Below are 22,658 nucleotides of genomic sequence, written 5' to 3'. Positions count from 1 at the left end.
GGCTGCTGTGCTTGGAAATGTGAAGGGAATGTAACAGCACCAGGGACAGAAAACAACTCTTCTATGTAAAAATAGGTTTTGTTTTCAAAGCAGAATTTGCAAGTATCTGTATCTGTGCTATAGCAGTTTCTACATAGAATTTACCTTCTGGAGTCAAGCTACCAACGTTACTTTGACTTAGTCAGGCCTCCAAGGCAGGATTTCCATTATTATGGAGATGAACTGCCTTTAATGACTGCAATAATATAATTGCACCTCAGGGCAGAATTTCTAATAACATGATTGCACAGTTCTCAAACGCTGGTAAAAAGATATCTTCAGGGCAGGTTGTTCATTAGGGGTGCAGCACACACCAGCACAGCCCCCAGAGAAGAACACGAGACCTCAAGCAATAAAGCTCCTTTGTTTCCATGTCAGCCTCTGCCCTCTGGGCAAGCACTGAACAATGCACTGAGTTTTGCCTCCTGGACAGCTGCAGCCTCCAGAGCAGGATTCCTGACAGCCAAATCTGATGCACACCATTTCTGTTCCCAGAAAGTTGTCCCTAACGTTACATTCCATCTGAGAAGTCACAGGAGCCCTACGAGGAATGCTTCAGTGATTGCCACAGACAAAGTCACTCTGTACATCAGAATTCAGAGCAAGGACTGACACATTAATATTGCTTTTGTCTCCGCGTGGGATTGGCAGGACCAATCTATATTGATTAACCTTCACATGGTCAGGTTCAGTTTGGAGAAGGATCCAGATGTTCCAGTGTCTCTCTGAAGCTCAATGGACTCTTTAACGTCAGTTAAGCTGGAGATTTCATTAAAGTTGTTTCTCCCACACCTGTCTGAAAGTTCAGTTCTGTGCTCCAGGTGAAGAGATTTCAGCAACAGCTTTCCTGGGCATCTTACTGCACCTCAATAGATCTTTTTCAATAGCCAAGGCAGTTCTTGTTTGAAGCAATTTACACGTGGGTTTAGGGACATCCCTGGATCGGTCTCTGGTCAGCTCTGCTGTCCCAGAAGGGCAGGGTGAAAGATAATGCTTCAGTGATCAAAGCAGGAATGGGGCAGCCATAAGCAGATGATCGGCCACGGGGCCTCTCCTAGCCCTGCGAAGTCGGACTGATGAACAACGCCACGAACATCAGCCAATATCAGTCCTTAACCGCATATTTCACACAGTTTCCAGTCACAGATTGCAGGGATGGTGCGTAATGGAGGTGACGATGAAGATTCAACATCCTCATCCCCACAAGAGACACAAACAAGAACTAAACAGGTCCAACACCAAGTCAGCGGAGCGGTGTTCATTAAGTCGTTTTGCCAGAGAGGCCCTGCTAGAAGATCTGGCTGCTGGAAAACCCCAGGGCTGCTGCAGCAGCAAATTTCACACCTGCTTGGGCACATTTCACATTAATTTCCCATTAATTTCCATTTGGGAGTCCCTGGCCAGGCAAGGTACGTGGCAGGCATGGGACAAGGAGCGTGGCTGTTCTGCAGGCTGCATTTCAACTCAGCTCTCAGCTACATTTTCCAACTGCTGCCTCACCAGGAGAACCAAGACCTATTTTTTCCCCACGAGTGAATCTAGTGATGCTTTTCTTCAGATCTTAGCAAGCTTTTATGAATACACGTGCTTTTAGCCATACGTAGTATGCCTTGGGTGAAGCTGGGTCAGGAAGATGCAGTAGATGCAGCCCAGGGAATTACTCCTTAAGACATATGGATATGTGTTCACTTCAGGGTGTGCTTTGGTGTGGATTCCCTCACGTCTACCAAAGCATGATTTAGGTGACAAGTGTTTCAGGAAGGGGAGCTAGCAGTGCCTCCTTTTCCCAGTTGCCTATTTTCACAGAGCCCTGAAGAAACCCGCTGCTTTTACGAGGTGCATCTTTTCCTCTAAGCTCCATTGGAAACTGGTCAAAACACCAACAGCCTGTTCAGATAATCAGCTCAGAAGTTGTCTGTAACGACACACACAGGCAAACTGAACCTGGCTGTACAAGTCATGAGCCTCCTCCCGTGGGAAGTCAGGATCCAGGGGCTTCTGCTGTATTACAGCAGCTGACTTTTAGGAAAGCTTGCAGATGAGAGAGCAGTGCTAGAGCAAAATCGCTTTGTTGTTAGCACGACACAGCAGAGACAAAGCAAGAAGCACAGTGGCTCTCCTTTCTTTCCTTTCCTAATCCCTGGCTCAGATAAATCCATGCTTCCTCTCCCAGTCTCAAAATTAAAACGAGGAGATGAAACCATAGCACAGCAAGGAGAGCAGCTTCAGGGAGAACAGCAAATTTCTGCTGCGGACTCTGCCAGCGTGAACTGGGAGGGGACAGACACTCTGAAACCTCAGCACTTGCTATTTCCACCCTCTCCACAAATTCCACCAGAAGAACAAGCTTCTTCGGTTTAAAAAATCAATGCGACTTGATATACTATAACACCAACCTTGCACAGCTCTGTGCCCTGAATGCTAAAGGCAGTTCTCCACACATATCATCCAACCCCTTTTATTCCAAGAGATGAAATCAAACTGTCCATAGACAACTGCCTCTTAAAAGTCCAGATATGAGACAGTAAATAAGTCACAAATATGTTGATTTTTTCACTCATCCGGCTGTAAATGAACAATTACATACACACTGCCACAGCATTTGCTCAATGCCCAGCACAGGCAGGTTGGCTGGAGCAAGACTGGACTTTCCAATTCCAACTCTAAGAGGTCTAAGCTTTTAAAAATAGCAATGTCCTCTAGTCTCTGTCATGCTGGTCTATACTCATAGGACAAGAATTTTCCCTCAAATGCTGTGCAACTACAACACTTCAAGGTGTCCACAACAGCTCTACAGGCCCCTCTCTCAGAGGCTGCAGGAGTGGGACAGGTAACACAGCCCCACTGCTCCACACTCAGCAACAGAGCCCTGCAACCACAGAAGCAATGACCGTGGATTTACAAGGCAGGTTCTCACTTCCTTCTAATGCCCTCCCTTGAGTTAAGAAAAATTGTGTATATATATATTTTTTTATTTGGCCAGACTGAAAAAGCCATCTCCAAGTTAGGCATTATGACTGCCAAATTACTGACCCCAAACAACTCCTGTTTGCAGGACACACTGAGTAATTTACTGGGATTGTGTAATTCGCAGTGGAGGGTTTCAGCAATACTCTCCTGGGAAATTTTTTGAGAAACAATGGCTATTGAGAACAATCCAGAGGCAAAAGATTTGCTTTTTAGAACGTATCTTTATCAGCTTCTAGGCAGGCATGCTTCAATAGTACACAGAGATGAGGATGAACACAATGGGAATAGAAATTTCACCCCCAGCTCCTTGAGATTGAACACTGGCTGTTTTCACATTTATTTGCAAGTCAATTTTGGGAAGCTATTAATGACAAATTTAGTTTTCACTGCTGAAAGCCCTTGGGTTGGAGCAAGCCAATGAAAGAAATGGTTTCTGTAAGACATTACCTCTCATTTTCTCTTAGGATGTCTTTTCCTTTCTTCCAAGAATAAGTAGGTCTGGGGGAAGCTTTTGGCTTGCACTCAATGATTACTTCACCACCCACCTTCACAAGAGTTAACTTTTTCAGGAGCGTTTTGGAAAAGTCTGGCCCGACAGCTGGAAGAGAAAAAACGAATACGGATCAGAATCCCCTCTGGAAAAGGAAGTCAGGCTCTTGGGAGCATGACCATATTCCAAGCATTCTTCTTGCCTGTAAATGCTTAAAATTCTGCCTTAAAAGCTGACTATTTATATATTTAAAGTTGTTGCATTCAGAGGATCTTTTATTTTGATGCTATGAAGAGGAGAGACCTTGGCACAGCAGAGCAAAACAAGGCAAGACTTGAGATGTCACCAGGGCACGGAGAAATCTCCCATCATCTGCTTGAGTACCATCAGGGCGTGCTCCTCTGCTTTGTGCAAAGCAGTTCACCACAGTGAACAGCAAAGCTGTGCAGACAGACTGCAGCATCCTGGCTGCAAGGCAGGCCCGGCAGGGAGGATGCTGTCTGGCCCCCGAGGACTGTTTATGATTGATTTGATGGGACCCAATGACAGGCAGAGCTCAGAGGCAGCTGCCTCTCGACTGAGTCCCCAAGGAAGGCCAGAAGGTTTTGTTTATACCAAATAGGAAAGTTATTTTCTTCAGTACAGAAAGCTCAAAGCAAATCAAGGGAGGCAGCGTAATGGTTTGATGAACAGCTCTTGCCCTGCTCACTGCATCTGTGTGACACAAAGCTCTGCCCAGGCTCCTTTGCTCCTCTCACTTTCTTCCCATCTTCTGCCACAGCTTCGTGCTGCGCCCTGTCCCTCCTGCCAGGTCCTCTCATCCCTGAGCCGGCAGCAGTTGGCTTGACGTTCTTTCCTGCTGCACTCTGTGAGGTGTAAGTTTAGATCACTGTGTATTACATCTGCTTGGTGTTCCAGAGAAGGATCTAAGGTTCACCTGGAGCAGCTGGGAGACAAAAACCTGCCGTGGGAGACAGAAAGCAAATTCGTTTTCCCTACAGCATCCCTTCTGCCTCCGTTCTTTTCAATGCCACTCCTGCTGCAAAAGGGCTGAGAATAAAATATAATCCCACACTGAAAATGGGATGGCCTTTATGTTCTAATAGACCTCTTCTGTCTTCCCCTTACGTGAATCAGAGCTCACTAATCTCTGAGATGCCCTGCCTGCTGTGTCTAATCATAGAGGGGTGATTCATTTTAGCACAGAGGAAACACTGTTATTAAAAACTACAAAAAAAAGCCATCTGAAAAATGGCACCGGATACGTAAAACGTTTCAAAATTAAAGCAGCATCCTGAGAACAACTTCCCACCAACGTGCTCACAACCAGATGAAGCATTAACTAGATCATACTGCCATAACACGCTATTCCTTTTCGGAAATGCTTTCAGATGATGGTCTGAAATGTATGGGCAAGAGAGATTTTTTAACTATCCAGTGATTTCCATCTCTGTAAGGAACAGTCTCGACTGTTTCTTTACAAGTCATTAGCTACTTCCTTCCTGCTCCTGCATGGGGTAGAGGAGTTGTGCAGTGTGGGTTTTGTCCTGTGATGACTGATGACCAAAGCAGTTATTGGGGGATCAAAATGACAGAAATTTAGGGGGTAGGAGGAAAATCTACTCTGGCACAGCCACGGAACACATCATCCGTAAGGAGCAACACATAGCTGGGAATCTCAGGAGACTGCTGCTCAGGTCTGATAAACTGTGAAACAGCTTCTGCTACTGGTCTGTGGATTTTACAAAATAACTCTCTGCCAGTAACGAGCTGAGGGTAAGGAGGCAGGAATAAGGCTAGTTCTGCAGCCACACATGCTTAGGGCTGAGACAGGAACTTTAAATCTGAAATTTAGAAATCTCTGGGCTCAGTTCTCAGCACTACTGGAGCCTTTCTGTGCCACCTTAGGGATAACATACTTAATATCTCCACACCTCGCTTGTAAAACGAGGATTTAAATTACACTTTTTTCACCCTAAGCTCCTCTCCTGGCTCTTTTTTTTTTTCTTTTTCTTTTTTAAACATTCAGAAAACAAAAACTGGGAGTTTTTTCCATGCAGTGACAGGATCAGGTTTTCACAATATACAGGTTTTCACAATGCCTTACACAACAGGATTCTGGTTACAACTCAAGACAAGGCATTGTAATTGACAACAATAACAGGGAAGCATCATTCTGAGAAAAGCTCTGTGAGTAATTTTCCATCACTCTTTTTCACTTAATTTTGGTATAAGCCTCACTTGCTAATATAGTGGTGTTTAATCATATCAAGTGCTTAACTTCAGGACCTTGTAAAATAACCATTTTTGTACTCAGAAAGATCCCTTCAAAAGCCAACATTTCTCAGCGAGAACTCAGAACACTGACCTACTTTGAAAACTACAATGAAAAGAAAAACATGCTGTTTTCCTTTAATAATGTGCCAAATTAAATCACCGATCCATAGAAATGAATCTGCAGCACAGCATTCTGGTGCTTCTCACGTGACACACAGAAGCAAGACTGTGTAATCCAGATGAGATTTCAGCCACGTGCCATCTATCTGGCAGGTTTTTAAGAACAGGATTCCCAAGGTCTCTGCCCTTTGTGCCAACAGGCGGCCTGCTCTGGGATGCCCCTCTTACCACCAAGGCTTGGGGAAGATGGAAATCACATCAGCTATAAATAAATCCTCAATGTTCAGATCCATCTTTTTGTGTGGTGGTTGTGTCTGCACTCAGTGTGCAGTGAGGATGCTGTCTTGCTATTGCAGGTCTGGTCTTCAACTCTGGCCAGGAGTTGGACTCGATGATCCTTGTGGGTCCATTCCAACCTGAGGTGTTCTATGATCCCATGAGTCAACCTACAGTCCAAAAATGTCGGTGATTGCACTCTCAGGACCACCTCCAATCCTATTTCTGGGGCTACTGGGCCCTGGCAGCACCCACTGACAGCCTTTACCCTCCAAGAAGTCTGCACTCTCTGCCAAGCTTCACTTCTACAGGAAATACATCAGTGGTCTTATTTGAATTTCTTTCATGCAGTAACAACCCAATACATCTTAGCAATGCAAAGTCTGATTTATTGAACATTATTGTGTGTTTCTTGAACAGCAACTATGACAATCTCTCAAATGATTTCTTTTTTTGACGTATCACTGCTGATAAAAATGACTGATACTGAAAATGCCATAATCATTAAAGACCTTGTGCTTTGTTCTTCAGGATGAAGTGGGGAATGATGCTATTGAACACATGCTTTGAAAACAACTAAGGCACTATTTTTTAATCGCAAATTCAATCTAACTATTCAAACCTATGAATCTATTTTGACTTATGGGTTTGTAGGCCTGTCTCTCCTACACAAGCTTTCAGAGAGCATCACAGGATGGTTGAAGTTAGCAGGAGGTGGTCCTATTCCACCTTGGCTCAGCCCGAGCAGGTTGCCCAGGGTCCTGTACAGAAGGATGTTGAGCATCTCCAAGGATGGAGATGTCATAATCTGTCTGGGCAACCTATACTAATGTTTGAAACAGTAAAATAAAGGTTTTCTTATATTTAAATGGCATTTCCTATGTTCCAACCCATTTCCGTTGCTCTTATTTGGATACTGGGCACCACTGAGATGAACCTTTTTCTGACATCTTTACTGCCTCACATCAGGCACTTACACAGATCGATATTGTCCCCCAGAGCTGTCTCCATTAATTTCCCATTAGATTCGTTGAAGAAAGCAGTGAGAACAGCTTGTTAATTCAATACAGAATAGGAATCTGGAGACTTCAATTCTGTTCTCACTCAAAGATGCATCTTCTGGATTTCATGTTAAGTCTTATTCTAACTGCTGGAGGACTCAATTCACAGAAGCATCTCCTGATATTAAATGGGATGATTAGGTTAGGCATACACAAACCAGAGAGGGCAGAAGTTGCTTTTCTTAGAGAGGGTTTAGGACTGAAGCATCATGATTTTGGATGGCGAAAGGTCTATTCAGTCAGAAGGGTTTTCAATGTCTCCTTGGGACAGCCAAGAGTGCTTTGAATTAGGGCAATGCTTGGGTTAGCAGGAGGTGTGAGTGGGCTCGCCAGCTCTCCATGCTCAGTTACCTGAATGAATATGAGAATATGAGATGATGTAAAGGAGTCTGTCCCCTATCAATCCACTTTGTCAAGTTTTCATCTCATGCCATACTTAAAAATAACAACATGTCCAAGATTCTCAGTGGCACTTGGCAAAACCAATTTGGGTTAAAGCTTCTTCCATTTTGGAAGGTTTGCAGCACTCAGGAAAGTAAACTTACCTATGACACTCAGTTCTGCACTGGAAAAAATGGTACCGTGTCTGTTTTCTGCGACACACTGATACATGCCGGCATCGGACAGGCTGACATTCGTTATGGTCAGTGAGCCCTGCTCTACCTGAACTCTGCCCTGTGGGAAAGAGTGAAACAAGTAAAGAAGTAAATAAGGAGATCCCTCTTTGGGAAATAACCCCAGAAGCAGTGCCATTTTGCATGCCCATGTAGACAAGGAAAGGCAGCAGGAGCAGGAAGAATTCGCGTGCTCCATTCTATTTGTTTGCCAACTAAATTTACGTCAGCTTAAATGGAAAAAACAATACAGTAGTTGGTAAATGCAGTTTAAATTGAAGGACTTTCTCTTGACTTCTCATTGATTTAATACCTAAACCATTTAGATTCATCTCTCTTTCAAGCAGGTAAACTTGAATCAAAAAATGCACTTTCCTTTTTCCCCATGGTGATATATCACAGCCAACCTAATTCTTTAAAATATTTAAAACAGTGCCATTACAGGTATGTATGGCAAAGTAGGGTTAGGTGCTTGCCACACTAGCTATAATAGGAAATATTTTAAATCTTCTGCAGTTTACTGAAAACAACATAGATGTTAATAATTTAATGATCCTTCACTTTGTATCAGCCACTAACATGATTTAAGTACAAGACCATCTGCTAGTGACCAGCATGAAGCAAGTAAAATTAGTGTGTGGAACAAAAGACCACAGTATCATTTGTCAGCCTAAGGATATGGAGCTCACGTTATCAATTTTAATAAGTACAGCAAAGTGTTCCCTCCCTCCCCAGGAGTTTCACCATTAAAAAATAGTAATATAAAGAGCTATTGGCTTTCCACTTGGCCGTAGGGTGGAAATTTAATGTTTGTGCAATCTTTGTCAGGGTTTGATCAAATCTGGGCAGCCATGTTCTTTCATAGTAAGTGAAGGGAAAAAATGTGGGCTCCTGTGAAGCCAATGCTTTGGTAATATGTTTTAGTTTGTTATTATAATTGAGGCAATCAGGACTGAACGATTCCCCTCAGTGGTATGAGGAGCAGGCACGTGCCCCATTGCTATGGATCCCTCATCTCCAGGCAGTTTTTTGTGCCCCTGGCAATGGCAGGAATGCTGCTAGAGACCAGGAGAAATTCTAAGGTTTTCTTAGCAGCTGAAGTTTGCCTCAAAACCATAAACGGGAAGAATGAATCCAGGGCACCCCACAGTCCCACTTGGCCATTACCACTTTTTCACACGCACATGTCCACTCTTAGATTTGTTGCATTTGTGAGTCTTCTATTTCTGTGAGGAACTTTAAAGCTGTTGTGCATCCTAGGTACCATTATCAGCTCTCTGAAGCCAACTCATGCTCAAGAGAAAGAACGAGGCATTTTCCTCTTCTCCACAAACTCAACCCCATACAGAAGTACCCACCAAGCATAACAAGAAATTTACTTGCAGAGCAAGGGGACTTCAGAGCCATCATTTCCATCCCTATTAATCATAACATCATAAAACGAGCAGAATAAGAAAGCCTACCTGAGGCAGCAGTGGTTCACCATCCTTCAGCCAGTGGTAGGAGGGCTTCGGCCTCCCGCTCGCATGGCACTCCCAGAAGACATTTTCCTCAATGGCTGCGTGTACATCATTGATTTTCTGAATCCAGTTGGGCTGAGCTGCAATGCAAAAGTGAGAAATAAAGCCTCGTGCTTGCAAACAATAGCCTGCTCTGCAGGATGCCAGCAAACAACAATACCTTTCTTTATCATCACATTTAAAGAGTTAGATTGGGGCATGACTCATGGCGCACTGTCACATGAAGATCTTTTATGTGTATGAAAAACTCTTTGGAGCCAAAAATTATATTAATGGCATGGAACATGTCCAAAAACAGATCCTTGGGATACATTCTGATAGAACTTGGTAAAACTGGTGCTGGAAGATTTCAGACACACAATTATATTTTTAGCTATGTTTCATGTATTATTATCATCAGAGTTCAATGTCATTATTTAATACCCAGCTTAAGTTCAGCTAGACCCCGCGTAGAAAATTACTGCTTGTTTTTGGAGATGACACAAAGCCTCTTTCCTCTGTGACTTTCCCAAATATCATCAGTCTGTATTTACTTACAATACTTTTCAGAAAGTAGGATTAAAAATAAAGGACATTCAGTCCTTTTAGTTGTCATTTACTCTACTCTGAAGTAAGAAAATCTGAGAGACTTAGTAGGAAGGTGTTACCAGCAGAGGTCCCCAAAAACCTGATTAATCCCTCTTCACATGTAATCAAGATAAAAAATAAGATTAGTCCCAGACAAAAAACCAAACCAAACCAAAAAGAAACAAACAAAAATATGCATCCCATTTGAACAGAGACAGGAGCCAGAAAAAAAGGCCTGAAAGGATAAACAAAAAATATACAAAAAAAAAAAAAAAGTTAAGTTAAACACAAAATCGGTATGCTCATACCTAAAATATTGATATGTCTACTGCTTGGTGATGCTGGATATATGCATTCAGAGAGCTGAGTGCCTTTCCAAACTCTTTTCAGGCCGTGACAGATGTGTGCCTAATTCCACATCTATCACTTTGCACGATTCCCTTTTCACTGTGTCTATATTCAACAAAGCTTAGTAGAAAGCTGAAATTTGAATCTGAAATTTGCCTCAAGAAATGCTCTAAGGGGTTTGCAAGAAAAGCAGAAAGGAAATCTGAATGTAATGACGATGCAGGAGCAATACCTGAAAATGGGAGGTGAGTGGTGCTTGCATCTCTGACTGTACCTCCTGCCCTGAAATGTGCTAACCTTGTTTATTATCTGTATCTAAAGTGATATGAAAAGGAAAGGGTTTAAATGTAGGAAGATGAAAGTCAGCTCTGTCATTTAAAGTAAGAACTTGAACAATTCCATGGAGCTGAGACACCCCACGCAACTCCACAGGATCACTGGCTCAAGGACATTTGCACATTACTCATGAGTTTACACATTTATTATTCTAAGAGCATCTAACTCATAATTTTGAAGAAAGTCTTACGATACCGTGAAAGGAGCTCTACAAAACCACACAGATCCATTTGCCTTTTTTGCAGTGCTCAGTGTTTTACTGATTTCCCACATGACAACAAAAAAAGGCAGACAAAACAACCAAAAGCAACCTGCAGAGAAGGAAACCCATAAAAGGCACAGTAGGCTCTATAGAATACAAATGTAAGCAACATAAATAGAAAAAAATATATACGTATCCTTTTGGGGAGCAAAGTAAATTCCATTTTTATCCTTATTTCAATTCAGTACTTATCCTTATTTCAGGCAATCATTGTCCTCGACGAAGGCAAGCTCTTACTCAAGCCAGTGAAAGACTGATATCCATCCACTCTTTCTTTCACAGTGTGCAGGTTACAAACTGTGAAGCCCTGCCCTAGGTAACTGTGCAGATTCTGACTGCTGTGCTGGAACCACTGGAGCCACTGCCAGCCCACCCACTGCAACACATGCGTGGCACCTGCGAGCTATGGGCCCACTGCACCATTCATCCTTTCCAGTTACTTAAAGTACTTAAGCTTCCCACCCTAAAGCTATTTATGCTGCAGATGACTACAGAACAAGTGTATTAGGTTAAAAATAAAGCCCACTGAAACCTGGAGGAGCCCTCCGTTTCCCAGGAACTTAGTTCTCTGCTGCTCTTTGGGAGACATTTCTAATTAGGTCAAACTCTCCTCTGAACAGCTCATTTCAGAGAATACGAGGCACGCTCTTGACTTAATCTTGAGTTATACACAAGGGTTGGTTCATGTAGCAAATATGTTTGAACCACCAAATGAGAGTCGCCATAATATAATGAAATTTGACAGCGTCCCATTGGGGATCGTACCAAGACACGGTAATGTGACACAAGATTTCAAGCAAGATAATTAAAATAATTCAAATAAGGATATGAAACCTGCTCTGTGCTGGAAAATTTCTGGTATAGCTGCATTATTCAAGATAATGACAAGGTTTAATATTTTTAATGGCTGGTAGTGGTGTTCTTGAGAAAGTCCTTCATTTAATTTCTGTAGCAAAGAGGAATTCTTGTATATGATGGGAGTGGAAATATTTTGACTCTATTAGGAGTAGTTTGATGTTACAAGGCTTCGGTTGGACTCTTTCAGGAAGAAAAATCTGGTAATAAAGAAAAAAATTACACAGAAGTTGATTAAGAATTCAACTGAGTTGCAAAGAAAATTCACATGCTACATCTATAAAGCGAAAGAAAAAACATTAAAATGAAAGTATGACACTTGCACAAAGGTAGTTTTAAAGAATAAAGTGAGAGAGCTGTCTGGAAATGGTACTCAGGTGGGCAGAAAAAAAGTGATGGCTTTCCAACCTTCACAGAGATAAAGTGGGACATTTTAAATGAGGTGATTAATGAAGGGTGCCCAAGTATTCTCTTGCATCTTCAAGAGAAAAGAGTCTAGAATGAGTCTGTCATTTGTGAGAAATGCAGAAGTTGGCACTGGAAAGTTGGACCAGAAATCACATCCTAAAAGGCTTTTCAGAATGAAATGACAGCCAATGATGATGCAACATATCAGAAATAAGTAAGAAAAACAAAGAATTATGGGAGTGACATGAGAAACAAAACAGAAATAAATCTGTAGGACTTCATAAGCCTCTGCAAGTTCAAAACAGTCAAAAAGATTGAAAAAAATGAGGTACTAATACATACACAGAATCCAATTCTTGGTTGGTGTATATTGATTTCTGTGTTCCTAAGCCAATTTATAGCAGCTGATGACCTAGTGTAAGCTGTGTAATTCATCATTAATGGCAGATGAAAGGCCAAATGACTGTCCATTACTATATCTATTACGAGGAGACTGAGCCCAGGACCAGAGAAGCCCAAAGATCAGAAAGCTAAGCACAAGAAATAAGAAAACCAGATGGACGAAATACATGAGTAGTTAAAAATAAAGAATACAGCCAGTGTATAAAGTTTGTGCAGGCAAGTGCGTGCATCATCCCTGTCCAAGTGGGGATACAGTTTCTCAAAACAACACCCATATGTCCCAAATATGTTGAGAGTCCCAATCACCACAAGAACACAAAACCAGACATTAAGTTGCCACTTCTCCCTTTCTTTCCTTAATTCTTTCCTCTGCTGGCAATTGAGGACTATTTGAAACCCATACAAGTCTCAAAGATGTGCAAATCTCCACCAAAGTAATTTGCACAAATGTCACATCTAAATCATGTCCTTCCACTTGCCTATGTCTTTAAGCAGTTCAACAAACACTACTATTTGGGCAGGTTGTCTCCTTTCTGCCTTTCTAGAAGAACACCACAGCAAACCAGGCAAGGAGCTCTTCTTGGGACTAAAATATTAAACATCAGAGGAAAAGAAACAAAGGAGAATTCAAAGGAGTTCATCTAGCAGATAAAAACTACTTTAATTGTCCTTTCCTTGTATTTAAATCCTCTTCCATCAGCTATTCCACACCAGTGCATGATTCTCTCCCCTCTTATGTCAAATAGCATAGGACCGTGTTTGCACAGGCACATTTGTACAGACCAGAGCCCAGGGACTGATTTATTGTTAACCACCGATGCTCAGGACTGGTAACCGCCGACTTTGGCAGCTGGCAGCTCTCTAGATGGTGCTTAACCAAGAGTTAAATTGGCACTGTATTCCACAGCAACACAAGATTTGAGAACTTGAAATAAAATCAACACTGAGATGCTGGAAGGTGAGAACTTGCTTTCTAATATGCTTGCGTAAAGCATAGCAAACTAGGTTTTCTACTGAGACATGCAAATGATAATTAATAATAACACATACTGGTGCTATCTGTGTTGGTTTTACTGCATTTTATCAGCCCAGTAACTCATTTTATTTCAAGTGGTTTTGATTTTTTTCAGTCTAAATGGAGTAGAGATATACAGCTCCCTTATTTTCACTTATGCAAATTTCCTTGCCAGACTTCTAGCAACAATGAGAAGCATAACGTGATTTCCATTTGAGCTGCTTTTATAGAGTGGCATAAGTTGGCTTTAGCACAAATAAAACTCAGGCTCATTCATGAAAGGGGGACTCTTTTCATTGTAAAATTAAGGAGCTGTATTAATTCCTCGTGGGACTTCTATTTGAGAAATATTTAATCTGAAAAGTGGTCCGGCCAATTAAATGGTTTCTGCTGAATATTTTACAAAGTGCTGCAAAGAACAGTAATTAGTTACAAACAAGTCTGTTTCTTGCTAATACAGATGCAGCTTTGCTGATGCTTTCAGAAACCATTCTGCCTGCAGTTCTTCCTCCTCATCTTGGTTCCAGAAAGATGTTTGGCAGGGAATGTATGAGCTCAGCCAAGAGAGAAGCTAAAGGACTCCCAGTCCTTGGATATTCTCCAATACAGATCCAAGTATCACACCAGCCCTTGGATATTTTCCCTCTCTTCCAGGCTGTATAAGACAGCTTAGATCTGACTGCAAACACCAAAGCCAAACTGCTAGTTTCTGGTTGTAACTCTGACAGAAACACCTTCCCAACCCCAGTGGCCACTTTCCTCCTTCTCCCCATTTGGGTGCTGGTTTCCAGCAGCCTCCTCCAGCATCAGGTGCGATGGGTTTGTGGGAGCTAAGTACAGGTAGAAATGGAAGACGGCTTTCAGTTTAATTTGCTGATTCTCAGGAGCCAATTTCAGGTCTTATGGCAAAAAAAAAAACCCCAAGTGATATGTCATTCAGAGATATAACAGTCAAGAAAACAGGTACAAGTCACAGTAATTGCATTAACACTAACATGTCTTCTATCGTGTAGGTCTATCTATCAAGGACACGTAGCATTCAGAACAAATACTTCTGGAGAACAAAAAAGCACAGACTATTGTAGGGGCTCAAAGCGGAGAAAATGGAGGAAGAACAGATCTTGCACATTTAATTAACCTTTCCTGCCGCAACAAGGATGTCAAACAACTTTCATGTCACTGATATGCTAACAGAGGAAAAAATAAACATTGATACAAGAATGAAATACAACAGAAGTCAACCTTTCCTGACAACTTCCATGAGCACTGAAAGAAGCTGACAACACAGGCAGGGCTGGGTTATCTGCAGCGAGCAGGCAAATTTGAATTTCATTTTCTTTTTCTTCTCTATTTTTTTTTATACTATGCACACAGGCAGATAACTGGGTTTAAAAGAGTGCCACTGTTAAAGCCAGATTTTAATCTCCAGGGCTGCACTGTGACAGTGTGTCCCTGTGAGATGCTGCGTGCAAGCCTAAGCCCCACATCCCTGAGCAGCCCCTACCCCACCAAACCAGCTCCTACAGCTCTGCCAGCATTGCTGTTATGTTTCAGTAACAACATAGTACTCCCCAGCATTAGAAAGAAAAGTGATTATAGGAAAAAAGCTGTCATTCAGTCTCAACTGCTCACATGAAATGCTTACAGTAAGCTGCCTTCCTTAAAAAATTTCATGTGAAACTCAAAAGCCTAGCCTACAGAAAATAGAGAAAGCCAGCCTTTTTCACTGCTAAATGGCTGCCACAGACAGGCTGTCCTTGAAAGCTGAGGATGTACAGACTGACAACTCACCATCCTGAAGATGAGACCGACTTTTTTTAGAGTACTATGTTTTAAACCAGAAATTAGCACAGGCTGACACCTCTCTGCTTACAGAATGCAAAGGAGATGTAAAGATGGTTCCCAACATCACAAACAGCAGAGAGAGGAGGACGCTGCTCTTCCCATGAATTCTTTATCTTCTGTGCTGAAAAGACACCTGAAAATTGACACAAGCCATGGCAGCAGCTTTTTTTGAACGGTCTGCTATCCATCAGGAACGAGAACCAGACTGGGTTACTCACTAAATGAATTAGATGATAATCAAACATTTGCTATGGTAGGAGTCTAACAAAGGCCTGATTTACTGCAGCCTTGGCCATGGGGCTAAGCCAAACTGTGAAACTGATGAGACATCCTTCACTGTCCATGCAGGAAAAGTTGGGAGAAACATGACCAAAACCAGAGACCATCCTTTATTGAATAACAAGAGAGGTTGTGAAATCTCATCCTATGGAGATGTCTCCACAGAGATGGAAGAAATCTCCTTCCCATCTGGATGTGTACCTGTGTGACCTGCCTCAGCACGGGGCTGGACTCGGGGTTGATCTCTTGAGATCCCTTCCAACCCCTGTGATTCTGTGAATCAAACCCAAATTCTTAACACAATATTTTTCCACTTGTTCTTGCTATTTAACGCTTCTCTAGCGTTGCCTTGTTTTGTCTCAGTTGATTGTCAAAGAAGAAACATCCATGTGAAATGGAAGCTCAAAAACAAAAGATTTCAAAATGAAACAGATCTTAAGGAAACATCCCAACTAAAAAAGTCAGACAGGAGAAGGTGTTGAAAGCTTTTAGGTGGACCTGATTCTGCAGGCTCTGAAGGTTCTCACATTCTTAAACCCTGCTTACCAGGCTGGGCAACCACTATTGGTGACCCCTGCTGCAAGCGCTCCTTATCTGGTTATACACAATTAGCATTCATTAACACAAGCTGGGGATTCCCCTGTATGTGTGGGGTGACACGCATAGTAAGTCACAAGCTGTAAGCACAACCATTCTCCATCCAAATCCCTGCTCAGCACTCCCAGCCATGGGGAGGGAGATGAACACCAAGTACCTTCCATGTGTTACCAGGCCGTTGTCCTCCCAGCAACGCAGTTTTGTTTGCCAGCAGCTCTGATTCTCAGTCAATATGTGCTACTCAGACAGGTTTTGTTCCAAATTACACCCTTTTCAAGATGTGCTGTTCATAAATTGATGTCATTTTAAAAAGCCCCCTCCTCCCAACCCCCCAAAATGACTTTTTCTCTAAATATTTACTGCATATTGCATCTGATACGATAAAATCCCCTAAAAGCAGGCAATCTGCTTACCATAAAATGTCAGCTGCCCTCGTGCCACGTTTCTCCCTCTCACATTTTCAGCGACACACTCATAGAGTCCAGCGTCTTCTTGCTGAAAATTTGGGATCTCCAGAAGCCCACTCGATCTGTGTCTCCTGGCTTTTCTGGGTATCTGTTTCCCATCTGCTCTCCTCCAGCTGATGGTAGGAACGGGGCTAAACGAGAAAAATAATGCAATGAAAATTCATGGTGAAACCAAGAGGTCTTGTCTGACTAATACAAAACAGTTTCTTGCTCGAGGATGATGAAGATGTGGTCAGTCCTGGGATCCGGCGTGATCTTATGATGCGCTGTGTGTGTATATACTTTGTGTATCAGTGGTGTACTGCTCACATTACCTTAAAAGCAGGAAGCTGTCTGCTATAAAAACGCTCTTTTGGCAAAACTGAAATTGGGTTTCTGCTGTGACAATGCATTCATTTTCTTATCAATCCCACATCTTCATTTTGGAAGCACTGCTACTGTTTACATCGGAAAAAATGGACGGGTTTTAGGTCTAGCATAATTCCTCAGAACTGAAGATGTGCAAGCACGCCTATACAAAAATAAGTTATGCTTTTTGGTGAGCAAAGTCCCTGCTCCCCAAGTGCTTTGGAAGGAGTGCTGGCAATATTAACTCCTGCTGCAGAAAGTGAGGGCTCAGCAGACCTCGCAGGCTGCACTGGATGCCAGCGGCTGCAGGAACAGCGACGCATCACAACTTACTTTCCCAGGGCAAAGCACTCCAGTTTCACCGCTGCTCCTTTTGCAGACGGAACCGTTTCTGGGAACTGCACTTCTATTTTCGGCTCGTACTCCCCCATCACCCCTGCGAACATAAAAGAGTGGCTAAGGCAGGGCTGAGGTTTGCCAATAAATTCACAAGCGTTCCTGCGCTACTGCAGAGCTCTTCTCTACATCATTACTTGCCCAATTAATCCATTCATTTTAAACACGGCCTGTTTCTAACAGCCGTGCCGTGTGGGCTCTCTTCCCATTTACTGCCAGAGGAAAATCTGAACCAGTGCTCCACACCATCTGCCACAGATGAACATTTCTTCACGGCTGTGCTACTTTTTGCTTTTGAACACTGGGGGTTTTTGCAGGTAACTCATGGCATAAAGCAAGCAATAATCAGGGAGGTTCACCACCTTCGAGAAAACGGAGCGCAGAGCAAATAGCCACTAGGAGAAGTTTTAAAGGCACTGGAGCTAATCGAGGCTTCTTTTACCTTCAAGGATACAGAAGCACAGAGAACGTATACTCCTCGGGTAATGTTGTTATTTTCACCACCCTGGTAAATCACATATTGTGGCAACCTCTTTACGAAGCTGCGTTTAAAAATTTGCACACATAAAAAGGCCATTGCATTCGTGACAAAGCACTACATTTCCAGTGAGTGTACCACCTCCAGGCCGGTACATATAGCTTCCCCAGGGGTGATCATCAGCTGATTGATGGCTGCTCGGGGTGGTGATGGGCTGAGACTGCCCCTGGGTGCCCAGGTACGGTGGGGCAGTGATGGGCTGTGCTTGTGGTACTGCTTTCTCTTTGCCCGTGTTGCAAAGAGGTGGCATGATGTCCCTTCTGGCTTTTCTTCTCCACATTTCAAATGCTTTAAGGCTGCAAATGCTCACCCTGGGGCTAACATCAAGTGTCCCCTTACTCGCTGACCTGTGCACTGCATGCTGTGGTGCACTATCAGGTTACATCAGCGTTCTTCAACCCTTTCCTTTCACATAAGTCCTGTTGCTACTCCACACAAAGAGCAGCTGCTGCACAAAGTCAGCCATCCAAAAGAAACGTATTTGTTAAAGATATGAATGCTGTCCCTGTACACGTGCCCTGGCCAGCACACAGAGCAGGAAGCACACGAGTCTGTCTGCACTCCAGCATTTACAGATTACACAAAAAGGAATTAAGGAGCACAATCCCTATCAGCTCACTGAGCATCAACAGTCCTGAAGGGCTGGGAAAGCCTAGACCTATGGAGGCAAAGGAAAAGTCTCTCTGCTCTCCTGACTGCGATTTACCAAATGGTGTCTCAATTCCTCTGCACTCCAAACTAAACATTTGCTGGGAGGGCTCCAGGCCAGACAAGGAGCAGCCATTGCCCAGCTGTTCCCTCGGACAGGGCTGCGTGAGCAAATGTTTGCAAACGACGCAGCTCTTCTGCTGATATTCAAATTTACGGAGATCTGTCCCCCAGAGAGCGCTTCCATATTCTGCAGGGCCGCAGATCTGGCAGAGGAAGAACTGTGGAGGTTGAGGTTGGCATCCCACAGCAGATCCATGAATCTGCACCAGCCTGGCCAGATGCAGCCAGGCTCCTCGCTGCCTTGCACTGCTCAGTGAGGACCTTCCTTCCAGTGAGCACCCCAAGCCCACCATGAGAGTCCATCGGCAGTGGGCTGAGAGGTGGGAGGCACCTCAAAGAAGAGCAGCGGAGAGATGCTCACAGGAGCGGTCTGCCTGCCAATGCTTAATCCAGTCCCTAAAAAGCAAAAGCAACAAGAGCAATCCTTTCTTCTTCACTCCTAAAGCAGTAATTCAGCCCCGTTATGCAAAGCAGGCTGTAAAGTATCATTTGACACTAACGGGCTATTTAGGAAATTAAGGCACAATGTATTATTAATACGTTATTCACCTGACAGATCAGGCGATGAGGAATGGGAAGGAAAGAAAATGGCTTTTTCTTTTTTGCCTTCTCTTTCTTCGTTGTTCAAATTGCCTTACCTTGGAAAGCTGTGACCCTGAGGGGACAAAGCCAAGGCAGACTAGACTGCTGAAGGCACCAGGGCTGTAGGGCAAACCCCTCTTTCTTCTTACAGTGAGGGACTCAGTAGTTTAATGGCATTACTGCAAACACCCCCTACTTCAATACCAGCATCTACACCTGGAAAAACCACTGCAGCCCCAGCCACCCCCATAGAGACACCAGGCATACAGCAAGCTCTGGCTGCTCTGCCTTAAAGGAAGAACATTGGTGCATTGGGGATACCTCGATACCAAATCCAGGCTCTCTTTCGCATAGACAGTCCTTATTTTTTCCTGCTGCTCCTGGGTGAGTTAACATCTGACTTAGCATTGCAGGTGGAAAGAATAAGGGAGAAAATAAAAGACTCAAATAGAGCCTGGGTTTGTAGCTTGGAGGATGTTTCCAGTGTCATGACACATCAGATGCTGTAATCATTTGCAGTTCAGAGGATTTCATATTTTTCTCTCAGTTTCAAGGCCTAAAAACGTGCTTTTGGATGAAAGTCTCAGGAATTCAGAAGCAAACTCATTTGTCTGAGGATATGCATTTCCTGACAACACCTGTGAAATGTTAAAGTTTAATTGGCCCATACAGCTGCTGCTGACGGTAATTTTATTCCAGGTCTATTGCAGCTCTTTTCCACTATTACTGTTTTAATTTTGATGTAAAAACCCAAAGTGCATTTTAAAGAGAAGAAGTAGAGCACTGCAGAAGGGCTGCTGCGGCACTGGGACTGCAGCAGAGAGGTGCCAGGCAACTCCTTGGCACTCACAGGTCCTTGCTCTGTCTCAGCTGCACTGAGAGCTGTGCTCCTGGTGGATGCCTTCCTTCAGGTTTTGGGTGTCATATGCATTTGGCTCTCTGTTATATTGGCCAGCGTAGAAGTAGCGCTGAGGGATATTTCTGCACGGTGGGAGGCATCCAGCTACAGCCAGGACAAACAGAGGGTCAGGAGATGGGTGGCACAACTGAGCTGCCCACACCTCTGCTCTTCTCTGCACGTGGTGTCTTAAAACCAGTGCCACTCCCACACACCTTTAACTGGGTGTCATTCCCAAAGCTTTCGGTGGGAGCGCGCATCTGCTTTTCAAGGGGACAAATCTCAGACCATAAATGTGCAGTTTTGGGGACTGCAGCACTGTTGTGATACTGTACTTGCCCTTCCCAGGGAAAGCTTTTATCCAGCAAGCATCCTCACTGTCAGATATCCATCCAGCTATAGAAAACTATTAAAGTGGGGAGCAATTCCACGCATTTGTGGGAGGCAATTTGTAAGACAAATAGGTGAACACCCATCCTTTTCCCAGTACCTGCTGCACTTTTGTCCACCTTATCTATTCCCATAAGGTCATATGTTATTGGGATAGAGAGCTTGGACTACCAGAGACGTGGCATGGTGTGCTCCCACCACCCTACCTCAAGCCCTCTGGGGTATTCATCTCCACAGGGAGGCCTACTCCTGCACCTCTGGCTGCTAAACAGCTCTGCAGACATCACTGGGAGACCTGCAGCTCCAGAGCCCCACCAGTGAGGACAAGCATGAAGGGAAGCATAAAGGCAGGGGGTTGGAGGGAACATAGTCTGCCCAACTCCAAATCAGACCAGGTCTCATCCTGTACTTCTGCATCTTTCCCTATCACAGCCCATGCCTCGGAAGCTTTCTATGGTAAAGCAAGCTGTGCTTTAAAAGCATGCTGAAAAGCTGTTCTTTTTCCAAGATGATCACATGTAAGTAAAATAACCATGACTAAGATGGCAGGTATTCAGCATACAAAGCCTAACTGACTTGTGGCTGAGTCTAGAAAAACTACTGCAATAGACTGAAGAAGAAAGGTGGAAAATCCTTGGGTGTTAGGCAGTGATCTCTGCCTGGTGAATGCTGCACAGGGAGGGCAGTGGCTGCTGGGCTGGGGGGGCTGGAGCGCTTTGGCCACAGAGCGAACACCCAACTATGATTTTTGAGAAAAACAGAAACCTCAGAGATTTTTGTGAAGCCTTTTTGCAAATTCATGGCGTGTGTTTCAAAGCAAAGCCAGTCAGGCGGTAACTCCAACACGTGTAGTGCCAATCTCTTTTGTTCAGGGTTTGTTGGAGGCAGTCAGCAGCCCCCACCCAGGCTGAGGGTCCCCCCCTGGAGCTGCACAGAGGTCCCACGTGGGGGGAGCAGGACAGTGACTTACATTAATCCAGGGAGGCACATTATGCTTTTTTTTTTTTTCCCCATTAAATTCACTAATTGAAGTTAAATGGAACTGAAACACTAACTGCTGATGAACCAGCCTCTGAGGGTATGGATTTAATGACATAGTGTTGTAAAGCAAATAACACACATTGCTGGACATGCCAAACAGGAATACAAAAGATGAATGAGACACGTTTGCTGGTGGCAGTGCAACGTGCCTCGTGTTTCACCCATTCCTCTTGCTCCCACATCCAGAGTACCACATGTAATTTCTCTTTTCAAGTGGGACAGCGTGTTTTACTCAGATTTCATAGTGTTACTCTAGGTGGAATGAAAAACTGAGCCTTGCAGATTTTTAAAATGAAGTTTGTGTCTAATACAAGAGCGCTCCTATTTTAAAGCGCACGTTCAACTTTTGATTACTGTCATCCATGGCTCCACAGACATTACAGCACCTTTGCTGTTTAACTCAGGAATGCATTCCAGAGCTCCTCAGAGGTTCAATTAAAGTTTCATATCTATAATAAACAGCAGAGCACACATCAAAGGAATCAGAGAACATTCCTGCGAATTACCTCGGGAAGGCAATTGGTCTCTGTAAATAAAGCTGAGTGCGTGCAGAGGAGCGATGTGCTGGGGTAGAGCCCTTGGCGATGCACTTGACAATCAGGATGACTACCAATCATCATAGCATTACCCTCTGCTTCAGAAACAGAGCAGACGTCGAGCTCGGTTTTTGACAAATGGAAGAGCTTTCCACTAGGTAAGGCTTGCGAAAAAAAAAATCTTGTTCATTTAATACCTACAAAAATTTCTCGTTCAGTACTGAAAACGTTAACACGAGATGAATTTAAATGTTCCTCCCTATCTTCCACACCACCTTAGTTTCAGCGGGATGGAAATGCTTTCCTCAGAGTGGCTGGTATGATGACTTAGGCTGGACTCCGAGGGCCATGTCTGCTGCCACTTACACCACTGCGTTTGTAAAGGTGTGGTGTAAGGGAGAGCAGATCTG

The 22,658-nt window shown here is 43.6% G+C and overlaps 1 protein-coding gene across 3 annotated transcripts in view; it reads right to left on the bottom strand.

Moving 5' to 3' along the window:
* Positions 1-22,658, bottom strand: part of LOC136056980 (contactin-4) — a 247,937-nt gene that overhangs the window by 39,867 nt on the left and 185,412 nt on the right. For all 3 annotated transcript variants that reach the window (XM_065749412.1, XM_065749411.1, XM_065749413.1), the window contains exons 8-12: positions 17,430-17,532; positions 16,695-16,879; positions 9,311-9,447; positions 7,779-7,908; positions 3,457-3,607 (exon numbers count right to left, since the gene is read on the bottom strand). In XM_065749412.1, coding sequence (XP_065605484.1) covers positions 3,457-3,607; positions 7,779-7,908; positions 9,311-9,447; positions 16,695-16,879; positions 17,430-17,532 — 706 coding nt within the window. The remainder of the gene's footprint in view (positions 1-3,456; positions 3,608-7,778; positions 7,909-9,310; positions 9,448-16,694; positions 16,880-17,429; positions 17,533-22,658) is intronic.

This window comes from Cyrtonyx montezumae, unplaced genomic scaffold (genome assembly GCF_038088225.1).
Source record: "Cyrtonyx montezumae isolate F1298 unplaced genomic scaffold, pur_monq_1.0 scaffold_6, whole genome shotgun sequence".
Classification (NCBI taxonomy): Eukaryota; Metazoa; Chordata; class Aves; order Galliformes; family Odontophoridae; genus Cyrtonyx; species Cyrtonyx montezumae.
Note: the sequence above shows the minus strand (reverse complement) of the source record. Positions and strands in the feature narration are given on the sequence as shown.